Source organism: Pangasianodon hypophthalmus, chromosome 17 (assembly GCF_027358585.1).
Source record: "Pangasianodon hypophthalmus isolate fPanHyp1 chromosome 17, fPanHyp1.pri, whole genome shotgun sequence".
In the NCBI taxonomy this organism is placed as follows: Eukaryota; Metazoa; Chordata; class Actinopteri; order Siluriformes; family Pangasiidae; genus Pangasianodon; species Pangasianodon hypophthalmus.
Window position 1 is genome coordinate 14,763,314 of NC_069726.1, and position 18,114 is coordinate 14,781,427.

The 18,114-nt window shown below is 37.3% G+C and overlaps 1 protein-coding gene across 2 annotated transcripts; it reads right to left on the reverse strand.

Annotated features, from left to right (window-relative positions):
* Nucleotides 1-1,932: 1,932 nt before the first annotated feature.
* Nucleotides 1,933-16,276, reverse strand: slc43a2b (solute carrier family 43 member 2b). Of its 2 annotated transcripts, XM_026941742.3 has the most exons (15): nucleotides 16,168-16,276; nucleotides 15,361-15,574; nucleotides 10,031-10,316; nucleotides 9,891-9,946; nucleotides 9,709-9,785; nucleotides 8,011-8,103; nucleotides 7,652-7,785; nucleotides 7,016-7,212; nucleotides 6,673-6,816; nucleotides 6,454-6,471; nucleotides 5,789-5,918; nucleotides 5,194-5,326; nucleotides 3,738-3,811; nucleotides 3,499-3,622; nucleotides 1,933-3,271 (listed from the first exon to the last, which is right to left on the reverse strand). In XM_026941742.3, the coding sequence occupies exons 2-15, from the start codon at nucleotides 15,518-15,520 to the stop codon at nucleotides 3,110-3,112; spliced, it is 1,788 nt and encodes a 595-aa protein (XP_026797543.3). In that variant the 5' UTR covers nucleotides 15,521-15,574; nucleotides 16,168-16,276; the 3' UTR covers nucleotides 1,933-3,109. The 2 variants fall into 2 exon arrangements, with proteins under 2 accessions (XP_026797543.3, XP_026797545.3); XM_026941744.3 differs by lacking the exon at nucleotides 6,454-6,471.
* Nucleotides 16,277-18,114: the final 1,838 nt, after the last annotated feature.

Sequence of the window (18,114 nt, forward strand, 5' to 3'; positions counted from 1 at the left end):
GGGGGGCGGGGGGGGGGGCTCTGGATATACATGTATTCAGAGTCCAGGATACAAAGATCCTGGCTGATGGTGTTGACTTGGCCTCCAAACTCCCCAGATCTCAATCCGATCAAGCACACCTTCAGAGGTCTTGTGGAGTCCATATACATATATATCTATCTATCTATCTATATATATATATATACAGTATAACAAAATATATGTATGTATATATATTATAATTACATTATATTATATGTCTTATCCCATTTGAACACCTATGGGGGATTTTGTGTTAAAGCGTCTGTAGGTTTAATATATAAACTGTAGCCAGTGAGGGATAGCATTTGGTTGGTGGACTGTACGGCTTACTGATCTCCACTAAAGAGCTGCCAGAAATTATGTAACAGTAAACCTGCATGTGTTTATAGCATTATATCATGCCTGCATAATATTCTCTCTCTCTCTCTCTCTCTCTCTCTCTCTCTCTCTATCTCTCTCTCTCGCACTGCTATTCTCTCTCCAAACAAAATGAAATGTTGGTGAAATAATTTATATTAGCCAGTTCACCTACCACCATGTTTAATAGGTAGGAGTAGGACAGTAACCCGAGCTCAAGATCATACCAGGGCCACATAATAATAATAATAATAATAATAATAATAATAATAAAAGAAGAAGATTGTGTCTGTTGGTTTGTTTGTTCAGGAGTTGTAAATGGTGGGCGCAAATAACAAAGCTAACCAAGCCAATTAACTGAAGAATAATAGAATTAGTTACAATATTAGTTGCAATACATATTTTATTGTTTACATTGTTTACATAGTATGATATATCATGGATTTACGAATGGTACATTATCCTGCTGAAAGAGGCCATTGCTCTTAGGGAATACAGTTGCCATGAAGGGGTGTACTTGGTCTGCAGCAATGTTTAGGTAGGTAGTACATGTCAAAGTAACATTTGGAGATGCTCTGAACCAGTCGTCTAGCCATCACAGTTTGGCCCTTGTCGAAGTTGCTCAGATCCTAACGCTTGCCCATTTTTCCTGCTTCCAGCACAACATTTTTGAGAACTGACGGTTCAATTGCTGCCTAATATATCCCATATATAATATATATATATATATATATATTTTTTTTTTTTTTTTTTTCTCAAATGTTTATGTAATTATGGGCTTTTTATTTTTGGCAGATCAATACACACACTGAACACTGAAAACAGTTTGTTTGTCAGGAGACCTAAAAATGAGAGGGTGGACATCATTGTTTTGTGCTGTCAGCAAACTGTCATGAAAACACTCCTCACTTAATTGACAATCCATGTGGTAGCAGAATAAAATCATCACAAACATAATCGTAATAGAAACAATTAGCAATGATAGATGAGAAAGTCATCTGTCAATGGCAGAGCTAATTTAGGTTAGGTTAGATTAGGTTCAACTTTATTGTCATAGTCAGTACAAGTACAGTGACAACGAAATGCAGTTGTATTGTGTTGTATTATGTCCGACTGTTCTTTAGACTATTTACTAATTGAATAAATTAATAACTGTAACATTTTTCAGAAGCTATATCAGCTACTCAGTCGCTTTTATTTTGCATCTGATCATTTATGTTTAACAGCATATTAAATATATTACACATGTAAAGCTCCATACCTCTCATAAAATGTCCATTATCTGCATTTAGCTACCATATTGACAGAATGATTTTGTTTTGATGTCTTTTAAATAATTATAGAAAAAAACTTTCTCTTATCTTCCAGATTAATTGGAAAGTATATTCTGACATTTACAGACAATTACATTAAAGAAAGTAAAGGCAATAATAGCAATAACTCAAAAAAAAGGAGTTTGCTAGCTGGTTATCAAACTAAAAAGGGTGAAGCATATTACTTAGATGTAAAGCTTAGAATTAAGAAATAGAGCAAATAAATACACAGTTCAGAGCATTTCATCATTGCACTTTTATCATATTTTAAATAGCATAAACATCTCCTAAATCTTTGTACTTTTATTTTAAGCTATTGATGTTAAAGGACACATTAATATCATTAACATTAATGATCCCTGTCTGACAATAAAAAAAATACAGTCCATAAGATGTCAACAGAATTCCAACAATTCAGAAGGAACAGATGCAGGGGAATGTGAGGATTTGAAGGGTATGTATAAAATAAAAGTTCCATAGTTCCCAAAAAAAGGTGGACCAAAGTAGCAAACATTCACTCCAGACCAAAAAATGTATGAGCAACTATGTTTATGGTTTATGCTTCTCTGTATTACATTATTTTATTTAAAAAAATGTAATCCAATATATCATTGTAAATAAATAAGATCCCTGTAGATCTTCCATAGCACCTCTTACTGGACCTGTTATAATCTCTACAACCAGACAGAAATATGTCGGTTTGGGTCAAATACTGCCTCCCTGAGGTGCTGTGCATCAGAAGAGTACAGCGCGCTAGCGGGGTTTGTAGTTTAGCATTTCCTACTTTTACCTCTAGGGAGTGACACAGGCCAGGATTTTTAAGCCCATACAAAGACAATAGAAGGAAGGCACTTACTGGGTTTAAGATGCACTTCTTGATTGATCTTTGCTGTTATTGAATTTCTGAATGAGGCTCTAAATGGAAGTGGAACAGAAATGTAGGTACTACTATTCATAATTCATTCAGCCAACTCATATGGACCAGCTCGTTTAATGCATCCTTATAAACTCATACAAATATAAAATTCTCATTACCAAAATTGTCATTAAAAGCACATCAGTAAGGCACCAAGTGTTAGGCAGCAGAACATGAATGTGCAAAGGTTTTTTTTTTCCCCACACATCAGACACAGTGAGAGGGTTAGAAATCTAGGGAAGGTATTAAAATATACAGTTAAACACACAGCTTTTCACTACTTCCACTTCTTTTTTACATGTCTCTCATTTTCTGTCGTTGTTGTCAGCATGAGTTCACACTGATGATATGTCAGTTTTCAAGAGTGCATTATTAGTTCGCTGAACCTCGAAGCAAGAGGTGTGTGCATGAGTGTATGTGAATGTGTATGTCATAATAAAAATGACACACATTCTCTCTGTCTCTGTATATCCTTGCTTCAGTTTCTGGGTCTGGCTTGGATCTAGATAAAGGCTTCTGTCTTCTCACTGCCATTGATTTTGATGTAGATCTTGGCATCGTATTCTTTCTCTTTCCTCTTTTGCTGGAGACTTTTGCGGAAACACAGCAGGTAGAGGGGCAACAGGAAACCAAGCATGCTGAGGACGAGGAGACCCACATCCACCTGGAACAGATACACAAAGACAGAGGAGAAAAAGAATAAGAGGTTAAGCAATTTCTGCACCACCACTTTTATTACACACTATGTGAAAGTGAGCTTGTAAGAGTGTGAGTACGTAGTGACAAATTTTAGAGGTCTGAGAACACAACACTCCACAGGCTGCAGATTCTTACTATTACTCTTTTTAACAGTGCAGTTCTTTCTGATAGTGTGTGTGTGTGTGTTCATACCCAGAGTGGACTTCCCCCCAGCGGCCCCATCATGGCCATAAAAAGAGGCTGCTGGAGAAGGGCAAAAAGGGCACTAATCAGGGACTGCATCCCCGTCAGTGTTCCGAACTGAGAAGATGGGTAGCTGTAAAGAAACACACAAATATGCACATCCATAAGAATGGTTAATTCCTACATTACAACAAGAAGTGCTACTCTGGCAGTTGTCTTAAAGTTTAACTTAAAAGTAGCAAACTTACACAGCGGCATAAAGTCCTCCAACAGCTGAGTGGATAAAACCTCTGACAATGGTATGCAGAACAAAAGAGAGCATCTGGTGAGAGAGAATGTTGGTTAAGATCAGAGCTTAAATCGCCTAATCTTTCAATGTATCATTTAATCCAATGAATGTAAGTTAGTTACAGTGTTAATGAATGCATCTTTATATTTTATTGCTTAATCCTATGCCAGGCATAACATTAACACTGCAGAAAGTCAGTCTTTTCAATATCCAAAAAGGCAACACCTTTTATTTAAAAACTGAATTCTTTCATTAATTTATTACGTATTGTTGGAACAAACATACAGCAATCCATTACACATTACCACAAGGACACTATGTGTGTGCAACTGTCAGTCCTGATCAATTGGATGAATCTGGCACACTTGCGGCCATAAAACAGACGACACCCTCCATCTACAAATTATGTGTTTGTTACCTTATCATAAGAGCCACGACCATGGCAAAACGTTAGCTGGGTAATCAAATATTAAAGATAGCTGTTTCAGCCAAGACAATCATAACCTGTCCTCTTGGGACTGTTTGCCTTTTGCACCCTTTATGGTTCTTTCATGCTGCATGTTACATTTTTACTTGACTGGTAATTTTCATACCAACTATCACTGAAATATCACTGCATGTGGACTAGTTAAGATTTTGCAAGGTGAGAACAGATAAACTGTATAGAAATCTTACAGTTGGGAGAATGGAAATGAGGAAAGCACACAAGAGCATGGACACATACAACCCAGACCTAACAGGGTGCTCATTTCAAGCCATCTAACTATGTATATAGACAAGTCAATTATTAATACTGTGGTATTTGTAAAACATTTGGTCACTTTGTCCTCTGGGAGGAGACAATGAACAAAAATTGCAGACTCAAGGCAGTGATGTTAATTTATAGGAGAATGATTTACTAGTTATAGGGAAAATTGGCAAAAATGTAATACTACATATTAAAGGTTAGGGAACAATAATTCGAGAGCAGGTTTATGCTGCTTATGGTGAGTGTTTGTCACACTTATTTCCATTCTTTATTCTGATCCAAATCCAGCCCAGACTTTACAACGCTCACACACACCTGAACAATAACACACCTGTTTCCTGTTTATTCTTAATAAGCTGTGTATTTAAGCAGTCTGTTCTTTGTGAGGATTTGCCATCTTTTCCAGTACTAACTCTAAGCATTATTACCTCATTGTTTTCTTGGTTTTGATTTGGCTTCACTGTATTGAAGGCCTCTACTTGTTTTTTACCACAATTCTGTCTGCCCATTTGGATAATCCTTAATAAAGTTTAATAATAATCTTTATTAAAGATTAAGCTCGTGCTTACATCCACCTGCCTCTGATTCATGACAGTGTTCATGTATCGGCAAGTCATCTAAGAACAGTTTTTCATTTCTGGGAGCAGAAAGGTTTGCATTCACTTACCTGCAGTTGGAGGATAGGGATAAGACAGGTGATGCCAAAACCGACAAGGATGAGGTTAGTTAAGGCAAAGGCTCGTATGGCATTGGTTATCTTTTGGATTTTTCTGTCCCTTTGCTTAGGCTGTGGCTGATCTCTGAGAAATAAAGCAAAAGAGTAAAGATTTATAAAGAGAATACGTCATTCAGAAAGACTACATTTACATACTGAATACAAAATCAAAACTTCACTTTTTTCATATATGTGGATGTGTTTTTTGTGGCTAATTTGGCCTGATATCTTTCGTTGACTTCCTTTACAAAGGACTGTTAGGAGATTATTGAATCCATTGCATATCAGCTAAAAACATATCAACCAGGGGCATGGGAACAGCTTGGACAACATTGAGGCCAGGCAGATCAGTAACTGCAGACCTGCTGTTTGTGAGTGTGTATTTGAAGATGTAATGGACCCCCACACAGCTGCACAGATTTAGCATATTATATCAAAGTTTTATTATAGATGCTCACATTCTAATATGTGATCTATTATGTATTAATACTATATAGTGATGTATCAGAACAGTATTGTAGTGTGTTGATGTATGATGCCGACTCACCTGCTGGCATCTTTCACATCAGTCTCATCATCACAATCCTTCAGCTTCCAGTCCATGATCTGACCAATGACTGGGGTGGTCAAGAGGCACAGCAGTTGCATCACGCCAAAAATAGAGGAGTACAGACTCACTGTGAGTAATAGAGAGAGAAAGAGGAATATTTATCAGTGTATAGTACATTATAATGAATAATCAGAGGTCAGTCAGTAACTACTGTGGTTAATGAATGAGTCAAGGTTAGCATTAATGAGTTTAGTTTCCAATGTCATAAAAAGCAGGACGGCTGGGAATGCGGGAGTGTTTTTGTCCAGTAGCAACCTGTATGGGTGAAGGTTAATTGCTGGATCAGCAAAGCAGCTGAATGCACAATCTCTGTGATTTAGGCTAGATTATAAATAGGGGTGGGTGATATGGCAAAAATATCATACCACAATACAGTACAATATGTATCATATTTTGCTGTTTTGCTGAAATTTTTTAGCAAACAGACATTTTGAAAATGCCAAAAAGATGTTAGTTGTTACTGTGAGTGATTTTGGGGTTAGTCAGTGCTGCTGAAGTACTGACAATACCCCTGATACTGACATAAAATTGTATCATGATGTAATTTATCTCAATCTTGATACCATTCCACCCATCCCTATATACAACCACCAATTTCTTACCCAACTCCATTCTCTCAACTGCAGAAACAGTCCAAGAAGCATGATGAATTTACGAGGAAGAGGAACAGAAGAAAAGAACAGTCAATGCCACTGGAAGAACCACAAAATACCATTGCAGTACTAATTACCATGAAACTGCTATTGACCCACTGTCACCATCTGCAACAATTCATACACGGGAAAAAACTCTAATAATCTCTCCATTTAATCTTCATGCACCTGTATCAAGGTCTCCATGGCTCATGGATTCCAAGATGCTGTTCATGGCTCCCATGTAGAAGATCAGTCGCAGCTGAGTGACACACATTGTGACCAGGCTGAGCAGGAACAGAGGGCTGAAGATGCTCTGCATGAAGGACTGAGCTGAAACCAAGAACAACAACACACTTTAATCATCACAACAGCATACAGTATATCTATTCTATTGTTCCATATTCTTCTAGACAATATCCCACTGTGTAGTTACAAATTATTTCTTCTACCTTAATTACACTATGTAACAGATTCTGCAAGCTCTTATGTATATATTTAATGAAATGAAATTAAAACCATTGACTCTTACATTCTTCTTTAGGCTCACACTGCACCTCCAGGTCCATGGTGGAGAGACAGAGATTGTGACCTTCACTGTTGGCCAGCTCTTTCTGCGTCGGAGAGTTATTTGTGCTTAATCGTTTGCCCACTGTTGTCACCTGCTTATAAAACTCCTTTCCAGTGATCTTGTGGTCGAAACCCAACCAGCTAAATTTGATCTTCACACTGGAGAAAAGACCAGAAAATGACAGGTAAGAAATGGGGCTGTGCAATGTATCATTTTTTCCTCATTATCCCAAACTGTTTTTTTTGCAATACTGATATCACAGAATATGAAAGCAAACACACTAACAATCCACTTGGGATTCTCATGAGCCAAAAATTGTTTACATTTTTGTCAAATTTGTACAGTAACACATCATAGTTCACCAGTTTGTTTAATATACTGCAATACACTATTCAAATACAGTACAAGATTCAGGATTTTTATTTGTCACATGCACAGTTATATACAGTATATAACTTGCAGTGAAATGGAAAATATAATACATAGCAAAACTATTGCATTATGTGATTTTTATCCACATTTTACTACCATATTAGGAAACATTATGCTAACATGTTTAACAAAAATGTGTGCATGCTTATGTGTCCTATGTCTTACGTGTAGTCCATGTCTTCAGGGCCAGGGAAGGCTTCAAGAGGCCAATTGAGGAAACAGTTGAGGAAGACAAGGCCAGCACACACTGCCCACACTACCAGGATAGTGATGAAGTTCACTCCCAAGTCATAGATCACCTACACAGAGACAAATAAAACACGATGAAACCTTGACCTTCCATCTGACATGTGTTTTTCTTTTTGTCCTTTTTGGTCTTTTCTAGGTGTGATTTCTCAGCATAATGGGTATGCAATGGATGGAAACAGTACACTGTACAGAAATCCAAATAGTGACTAAATATTATTATTATCATGAATTTCATGCTGTATGAATGTAGTTTTGATTGTAATTTGTTCACAAACCTTAACTCCAGGAAAAGTGACAGCTGAGGATGCATAGGAACCGATCATGAGTGAAATAAAGGTGGAACGCAGGTCTCCAAACATGTTGGGTAGCTAAAAAGACAGACAAAACATCATATTAACTATTATTTTATCTATTTAGTGCAAGTTACAACTCTTCCTGCTGTCTCTAATCATCTGAACACTAGCACTCTGCGTGGATCACTGTGTGAGAGCATGGCAAACTGATCTCGGAACAGCTCTGGGCTGCGTGAACTGCTCAGTGGAGTGGAAACATGGGGTAATTAAGGGCTAACAGCAAAACAAGAGGGATTTTTTTAGTCTGGAACTGTAGAATATTAAAGAGCCTGAGTCCTGAGAGAGCAGAGAAGTGTGACAGTGCATGGAGCATGAATTTATTTAAATTTATTTAAAGTTGTTTGTTTTCTTAACTGTTTGACAGTTTTAGTGCACATATGTTAAGGAGAATTAAAGAAAATATTGTTAATTCAATTTGTAAACTGTGATTGGGATTTGACAAGCACTTTTTTTCTGGTCATAGTGTGAATTAAGGACATTAGTTGTTGGGTCTCTGCTTGGGCCTAACTTGGCTTACAGTGATAGTTTTTCAGCTTTATGTCTTGGTTAGTTGTTGTTGGAGCTATAGAGCTGTTTTATTCATGACTCCAAGGGCAGAACACATTAGGTCCAAGTTAACATTACTTATAGGTTTACGTGATTTTAAGCTATCGAGATTTAGATTAAACCCTTTCAAGTGGCCAGTCAAGCTAACAAGCATCAGAACTCAAAATTAACTCAATAATAAATGACTACTGTTATACTAGCTGTGAGTATATTAGCACTAAGTTACAACTCATTAAGTATTACTGTATTACAATGCAAATACATAGTTACTTGTGATAGTTATTAAACTTTGTTGGCATTTGATTATTGGGATAAATTCATACAATAATCAGCTCCATGTGTGTAGGTGTTCTACATGATGAGTCTGACAGGAGCAGGTTAATAATGCTGGTACTTTGCACAATTTTTAGTAGTTTAGTACCCTGAATACTTTCTTTTCAGTACTGTTATCCTCTGCAACCATAAAAGTGACCCTTCCAAATTTAATTTGCAGTCACTACTCTGAGAAGGTTGCTTGGCAATGGAAAAACAGTCATAATGTTCAAGATGCCGTCAAGGTTGCACAACTCCACAAGCATTCCTGGAAGTGGTGATGACCTTGGGCTGTCGTTGCCAGGTCAGCGTTCTGCTGCTCAATCAGGAATTAACACAGGATAGCTCATGCCTCAGCAAAACCCAGTCAACAGGAATGAGAAAGAGAAGTAAGAACCAGAGATGGGCCTAATAATTAACCTACTGTACACTAATAGAGAGAGAAAGAGAGCAAGAGAGGGAGAGAGAGAGAGAGAGCGAGAGAGGGTCAGTTGCTAGAAAACAGGAAAACAAAGTCTCTCATTCTTTCCTCTCTTCATTCATCACCCCGTAGCCTTTGGTAACATGCTTAATGGCTAATGGCTGACGGTCTTCATGAAAGGGAAGTTCGAGCACTCAGCCAAGTGGCCAGAGAAGGGAAACAGGGCAGAAAAAAACTCTAAAGAGCTGTAAGGGGAGTGTGCAAGAGAGGAGAACTATAATGAAAAAGAATTTAACAAACAGCACAACAGCAATGAGACTATGAGAGTAAAACACACTTACTGTGAGGGAAGTGAAGGTCATGCACATTCCTCCAAAGCCATTAAAAATCAGCGCAATAAAGATGAGTACGGAAAGTTCTGGAACAAACACAGCGCCTTTTTCAGTTTACTGCACACACACACACACACCAATATATCCAATTAATGTACTGATGATGTGGGACAGATTAGCAATAGTCCTACCACTGGGGTTGCTGGCTCCATAGGCGATAAGCAGGCAGGACAAGCCAAAGCAGGCACTGAAATAAGAAGGACGGCAGTCAAAAAAAATAATAATAATTTACAGCCTCAATCAATCAAAAATCAATGACCATGGGACTAACCTGCCAGTCAGACGGAGTTTGCGTGGCCCGTATTTGTCCATGACAATGCCGAGAGGGAGAGCGATGGCACTGAGGAGGAATGAACCGACGGTGAAGGCGAGGTTTAGCATCTCATCCTGCTCTTTACAGATCAGCCAGCCATTCAAATGCAGAGGCTCATCCACCGGCTTCAGAGGAACTATCTCTACCCCATCGCCATGTGGGAAGTCCTCATACATGTAGTCTTCCTCAACCTCTGCTGGTGGAGCCACCGCTTTCATAGAGATGTTGAAAGTGGAACTGTTGGCTGGAAAATAGAATGGGAACAAGCACAAGTTTAGCAAATTCATTCCTCTTTTTTCTTTCTTTTCCTTTCTTTTTTTCTTTCTTTTCTCTCTTTCTCTGTTTTTTTTTTCATTTATAAGGCACTCAAAATAAGGTCTGTAGCAGAAATAAAGGGGGAGATAGTGTGACAGGGAAAGGAACAAGGATTGCGATAATCGTATAGTGAACAGTGATCTCGTGATGTGTGGTTAAACTGAAGTTCAGTCTATGCAGTTCAGAATTAACTATGCTTTTCAGATTTAACTATTTAGTTAATTCTATTTATAATTAACTATGAAGTTCAGAATTAACTATGCTTTATTTTATTATCTATAAAATATTACTTATCAGTGCAAGTTATCAGCTGAACTAAAGAGAAGGTCAACATTTTAGTGTTTCCTAGAACATTCCTAAGAGCCTCTTTTTTATTAAATGTACAATGTTTCAAGGGGTGTATTTAACAGCTACACCTGCTTAGCATATTGTGGAAGATTAAACATGATTTTGTAACTAGTTCATATAAAAACTCTGTGTTAATATCAAAGGAAAACTCTTTAACTATTGTGAATAGGACTTTAGAACATCACAAGCCTGAGTCAAACAAATTACATTTGATCATTTCTGAAAAGAAGACAGTCGATTTTCAATGGACAGTTATCAAACCATTATCAGTTCTGGCTTTCACACTGTAGCAAAAAAAAAGCCTGAGCTGTCCAAACTTGCTATTCATGTTTTTGACATTCAGAAAATCTATTTCCACTCCTAAGTTTTAACACCTGTTTCAGCAGCTACAATCACAGCACAAAAACATCTTCACAATCAGTTGATGGTTTCTGCTGTTGAATGCAAATGTAAGAAGAAGTAAGAAAAAGTCTACAGCAAAGAATGAGAGATAAATAGACCCAGCACAGATGGATTTAATGGAGTACATGAGTCAAACAAAAGAAATAAGATTTAGTTGTTTATAGCTGGAGTAGCTGTTCGATCACACTGCTTCACATGCTGCTCCAGGAACTGCACAGCTGTTCTTGGAAAAATCAAACCCTCACAAAATATGCAAACATACCTAATATATGCACACGAGTTAGGAATGAGCAGCATAGTTAATTCTGAACTTCAATTTAACCGTACAACAAGAGAGCAAATTAATGGGTGAGAAATGGTATGTTCGTGTTGTATATCACACACTTATAATTTCTTATTTATTATCTATAAAATATTGTTAGGTATATATTAGCATTTATGACTGTCCAATCTGACTGTCCAATCTGAAGATATAGTTGTTTATAGCTGGTTATTTTATTGTATCCGACAGACCATCATTATAATTAAAACTAATTAAGCCATGTAATGTGACCAATACTAAAATGTACAACAAGAGCAAAACATTTACCTTTTAGCTTTACCATATGACCTTGTTCCAGCTGTAAAGTGCTGATTAGCATGGACAGTTCAGTAAAAGACTTAGATAAGGCTGTGATAGGCAGGAGGAAGGCACCAATTTGCTGTTCTTTTATTGCACACTGCTGGAAGAGTTTGCTGTTGCACTCTGGGTCTGTTACACAATCAATCCGCCTGTAACTGGAACTAACTCCACTTACTTCTCTCAGCAGAAGGCCTCAGACTGAGCTGACATGGGGAAAAAAGTGTTAGCTCTTAGGACTAGCACTAAAGCCAACAGAACGCCACTTTACTAAGCTTTCCTCTGGCTACAGAAAACTGCAAGCTGTTCATATATTATCGCCTGTGCCTTAGTGTAACTGCTGGTAGGCTCATTTGCAAACATGACCAAGAAAAGTAACTGTGATAGACATCTCAGAAAATTAAAAAGAGCTTTGAATATACAAACGAGTAATGGAGATCAAGGCCTCTAAAACATTCACAATGGGCCTCATTATTCAATCTTGATATAAATCAATTTATCTGTAAATCATTCACAAAAGCATTTAAATAAGAAATGTAGTAGTCATGAAAATCCAGTTAGTTCAGAAAAATGCTTCTTTCTGGTACGAGTTCCTGAGTTTTTATAAATTTACATATAATGAGATTCACTAATGAAAATCTTGATTGATAGACTTCAAATTGTATAATTGGTGTGAATTACTGCACTTTTATTAATGGTTTATTCTGTAAAGTGTAAGTAACTTATTTATTTCAGTTACATACATGAATTTAATGAAAATTTTGTGAATTTTTGAAAACAAATCCTTAAATTAAAAAAGAAGTCTAGCCATTCAATTAAGACAAAAGAAATACCGCTGTATAAAAGGAAGAATGGTAGCTGATCCGCGGCAGTGGCTGAGCTGCATTACTGGAATTTTTAACACATGCTGGGCTTAGGACACACTTTTTCACAGTCTAGTCACCATTTTGTTGTTTTCAGCTCTGTTTTTAAATTTGACAAAAACTTTTAGCTCAATTTGACCGATGAAAACATTTACACACTTTACTAAAAGATATGCAGAGTGATGCTAGATAAGCAAAAGATGCACATGTGGCCCAAAATCCCTGCACACACTGCTGGGTCACACTTCTGAAAGGTCAGTCATGCTTTTAACCATGAAAGTTTAACCTATGGAATGCTCAGATGCACTTAAATGTTAATTGTGCACCGCCCAGGTGACTGAGCAGCACGCTGAGGAAACATCACCTGTCTTAATGTCTTTTTTATTTGCAATATTGTGTTGGCACCCACTCAGGTGCCATAAATTGTTTAGAACTGGGCATAGTGCAGTTACACCTGCTTTCCTCATGTGCCAAGATAACTGACATTCTCCTGACAGTAAGCATCACTTTGAAAGTTCAGCACAAGATCATATTTTCTAAGCAGACGTAGTCTGCTTTTTAGGATTTTATCTAATGTCCTTTAGTAATTGACTAAACCCATAATCATTCAATCTTACACCAACATCCATAAAATAGGAGATTTAACACTCAGTATTTTGCTACTGGCACAGAATTTAGCTACATGCAGCAGATCCTAAAAAAGGTTATATGTGACATATCTTACATTTTATTACTGCTCTTATAAAAAATATCACCAATATCATAAGTTTCAACAGAATCTGCTTTTATTTAACAGTAAAAGATATAACCATAGTAAAACAGTCAGTTATATCATGTTTCAGTTCCCTTTCAGTTTCTTTCTTTCTAGTGTTTTATTAAAATTCTTTGACCTGCTGGTCTTGGGTGATACTTAGAACAAGGTTAGTACTAATTTTACCTACTTGAAAGGAAGATAAAGCTGTAATCTAATGTAATTTACTGTATTTTTTTGTACATTTTTTTTATATCTTTTTAAAATTCGGAATGATTAAAGGGATTTCACTAAGTGTTCAGTTTATACAGTTTAACTATACTTACGAAAAGCAAAAGGTGGATGGAGTTTGTGGTAATACAGAATATGTATGTGTTTATTAAGTACACTAAATCCACATTACACAGTATACAGTACACTTGTCTGAACTCTTCTGAAAGCCTCACAATTTGGTAACTGGTAAATCAGTTGTTTGAGAGAGCTGAAAGGTAGTGAGTTAAAAAAAAAAAAAAAAAAAAAGAACTGATAGTGTCCTTTCTTATTTACTGCCAGTACAGTGTGCTGGCCAGATCTGATAAAATCAGGAACAGATGGTACATGAGGCCACCATGGACTCAGATATACTCAAGACGAGGGCAAAGGCTTGTATCACTCTAACATTTTTGCTGAGGAAGCTGTATACTATGTGCAATACTGGAACTTTGGCACCACATGAGAGCTTTTATCATACTGCAATACCAAGGAAGTGTTTATTAGACCATCTGGCTCCTCCCATGCTTGGTCACAGGCATCAAGCTTCATTTTCTACAAAAGAGACCTACAAGCAGGATGGCCCTGCCTTTTAATGTTTCTTTGGTTGATTTTGAGTTTATATACTGCCATTAAGACCTCTAATGAATTAAATCAGATTGAATTAATTAACTCATCTGATTAATACTTGATAAAACTTGATGCCTGTTCTTTATCTTCAAGTGACTATAGCTAATATAGATTGATTACAGCTGTAGATATGTCTATGACATAGCAAAAAAAAGGCATTCTGTCCAAATACAGACTCCTAAATCAGTAGGACCTAGACAGTAAAGAGTGTATTTAAAAAGTTCCAAATGTTTTTAAGCACCAACTAATAGAGATAATGTTGGGCAGGTCTCCATGGCTGTAGCCGGAACACTCCCAGCTAATATGTCTCCTACTGTTTCCATTCATAAGCAGCTTCTTTTGTGCTCTTTTGTGGCCATTAGCATGACTTTTGTGATTTATCAGGTTTTAGTTTCTCATTGATTCAAATTCAAATTCAAGGAAACCAAAGAAAATTTCAGGAACAGGGTGTGTTCAGGTGCAGTCTTTAGACCCTGCTGAGCCATCAGGTCAATACTTCAGTCAATTAATCAATTGAGACACAGTCAATAAGTCTGATACAGCGTCACGCAAAAAGAAAAACAAGAATGTTTCAAAGTTGAAAAACACCAATTTACACAGAGTTAAACTGTTATTAAGCTGTTATTTAAGGCTGCATACATTTAACAGCCTTAGGCTTCTCGATTTATGGCTGAACTGGTTAGGTCACTGAATTCCAGTAGAATACCTTCTTGTCTCCAAAGCTCTATAGAGCGCTGTAAATGCAGATACACTGATTAAGAATCTCCAGTGGAGAGGCTCATGGGGGATGAACCCACTCCTCATCCGTGGTGAAGAAGAGCACAAAGGGCTTTTATGGCATGTTTACAGCTGATGATCTGATAAAAGCCTTTTAGCACTGTTGTAGCACAATGCATTCCACACTCTTTAAATGCAAGAGAATAAGTGTTGATTTGTTGATTTACAGCACTGTGTAACTCAAACAAGGCCTTTCAACCTACACATGGAACCTTATCTACAGCATGACTAAGTTTATCACTACCAAGACATGATCAACTTAATAAAACATGCTACGTGCATCTCTGTTACTGCATACTTGTTCTTAGGACCTGAATGAACTTGACCTTCTTACCATGTTCTGTGCAGAGATAGGAGTAGAAGCCTTCGGATTTGAGCATGATGAGAAGGGAGCCCCAGCCTAGCAGTACAGCGGAGAACAGCAGGTTCTCAATGATGGCCGTCACTGCCATCCACCAGCGGCGAGCAAACGCCGTGGATAGTGTAGGAGCCATAGTGAGCAAGAGAGCGGTCTACGAGAGGACAGATGTACACACACCAGCTCAGATCTGTAACCGAAAGAGAGAAGTGACAGTGGTTTATAAGACAGATGACAGAATTAGATATGTTTTGGGAAACTGAAACTTTAAAGCATTACAACAAAATAAAGTGATCACACCTATTTCTTTCCCTGCAAAAATAGCCTTATGGTCAACTTTGGTCATCAGAGGCATTATGGCCTTTAGAATTTGTATAAGTGATTGCAAGATTATCTCCCTTTTTTTCAAAGTTTCTTTATGGTAGATCAGATTTATGGTTCTTTGTAAAACAGAACAAAATCAGCAACTCATGAAACTTTGCATACTAATTTCTGTAATCTCATACATCTGAGTAATACTACTAGTAATGATATAAATGTGCTTTTTTCTGCAATTACAAACATAACTAATAAAACAATTAAACACTGGACTTAAAAGTTAGCTTCTTATATCTATTATATATTTTCAATTTTCAATTTTTTTTTTTTTTACATTACATCACGACTTGATATAATAATTAAACCAGATACCAGTTTAACCTATTAGTAGCATGTCCATGCTTAATAAAAATTACACTTTCTAAATGCAGCCTACATTTCTTTTTAGAAGGGCTCAAAGCCTACCTGTGAGAAACAGGTCGCAGCTCTCCCTCTCTCTCTCTCGTGCTCTCTCACCGCTCGAGAAATTCCATCCGGGTATTCGCCCCGATTTATAGGCGCCCAAGCCTAAAAAACACCGAGAGATTCTGATTGGCTAACTGTGGAGGCTGCCAGCCAATCAGTGAGGAGTCTGGAAGTACACCGATTAAATGTTAACAGGTAATGTGCCGTATATACACACACTCATGTAGCCTACAGTAACTTAATAGAAAATATGAGGCACTGAAAATTGTCCCAAAATAATAATAATAATAATAATAATAATAATAATAATAATAATAATAATCATTGCTGGACATGGAGGTAAATGTGGATTTTATTGCGTAATAAATAAATAAATAAATAAATTATATATATATATATATATATATATATATATATATATATATATATATATATATATTTTTTTTTTTTTTTTTTTTTTTTTTTTATGTGGTAATGGCCCGTCAACCAGTCTATAATTTATTTATTTGTCTATTTCGGCTGCGTCTCATTTTATGCGAAAAGATCAGTATATTAAGAGGCAATAACCTTACTTTTAATATCTTAAATTAATATTAAAATGCTAATTTATGGGCTGCTTCTCGTATGGACCTAGAACACTGACATGTATTAAACAGCTGTTGGTCAGTGGTTGTGGAAACAGACTGTATATAGTGCAATATTGCAACCTTTCAGATAAGCAAAAACCAAAACAAGCAGCAAAAATGTTTTCCTGTCCGTGCAAAGCAGAGAAAAACAGCTCTAATAACAGAAGTGAAATGCTGCGTGAGGTTAAAAAACCAGCCCAGAAGAGCTTTACGCAACAGCTTGTTCTCCACACGTGGGCTTAGTCAGGGCTTTTCACTTCGACATTTTTTTCTTTGCAGGATGGCGGAAATGTCACTAGGATCAGAGAGTAAGTTCAGCCCTGTAAAAGTCGGCATGTTGTCAGTTTGAAAGTTTCACCTTCCGGCTTTGCGCGCTCGAGAAGTGATGATGATGATGATGATGATGTCAGTCGTTCACGTGTTGCACAACACTGTTCTGCCTGATGACCTGTTGCACAACCAGCGTTCAGCCTGATCAGCACAATCACTCATCCTTATCGCACGGTTAACTACAGCCTGCATTCTTTTCCGTCTCTTTTTCTTTAGGTTTTAATCATTCCGGAAGTCAGATCTCTCACCCTTTAATCAGAGTCTTTACTCAAAATAACAGTGGACTGCATGAGAAGGCGGCGAGCAGCCTTAAACCTGCTTTTTGTTAGCAATGTCTCGGGATTGTAATGACAGTGATAACAATGAGGCATAAAATGGAGTTCTGTGGATTCAGAATCATAGAAAACAAGATCACATGCTGGCTCAGTGTTAGTTTTGCAATGAGAAAAGCTTGGAGCTCGTGCGCTCTTGCTGGTGCTTTACTGGCAAACCTGAGCATTAAGGTCGTTCTTACAAACACGGTCTAATCCTTGAAAGAACAGCTTATTCTGGAAAGCCTACATGATGAATTGCACAGACACGTCAGGTCTTTAAACGCTCCTTAAACAGCGACTTTTTCTAAGACGGTTTTGTAACCACAGGTTGTTGTTTTCACGCAGTCTCGTCTGCTGTTTAACATTGGCCTACAGACTCACACACACCTGAGACACACACCTGTCTCCTGTAGGTCTGTGCTGTTTTATGTAGCACCTTGGTCCTGGAGGAGCGTTGTTTCATTTCACTGTACACTAGCTGGATATGGCTGAGGCCTACAGACTTATGAAATGCCTTTTTAGCATCCCTTCATCAGTGGTTCTGTGGTTTTTAGGAAGGCACAACTCCTCGATCATTGTCTCCGGGGTCTTCCAACCTCAATATTTAACCCTGGTACAGTTCCTGCTGGATGTAAACCTCAGGCTCCACATGATTTGATAGGATTTAGATTCTTAAG

Coding starts and splice junctions, on each gene's coding strand:
- slc43a2b (XM_026941742.3), bottom strand. CDS start 15,520: ATGGCTCCTACACTATCCACGGCGTTTGCTCGCCGCTGGTGGATGGCA. Junction 5,327..5,788: donor GATGTGAAAGATGCCAGCAG/GTGAGTCGGCAT, acceptor TTTATTTCTCAG/AGATCAGCCACAGCCTAAGC. Junction 3,623..3,737: donor GGAGGACTTTATGCCGCTGT/GTAAGTTTGCTA, acceptor GTTTCTTTACAG/CTACCCATCTTCTCAGTTCG.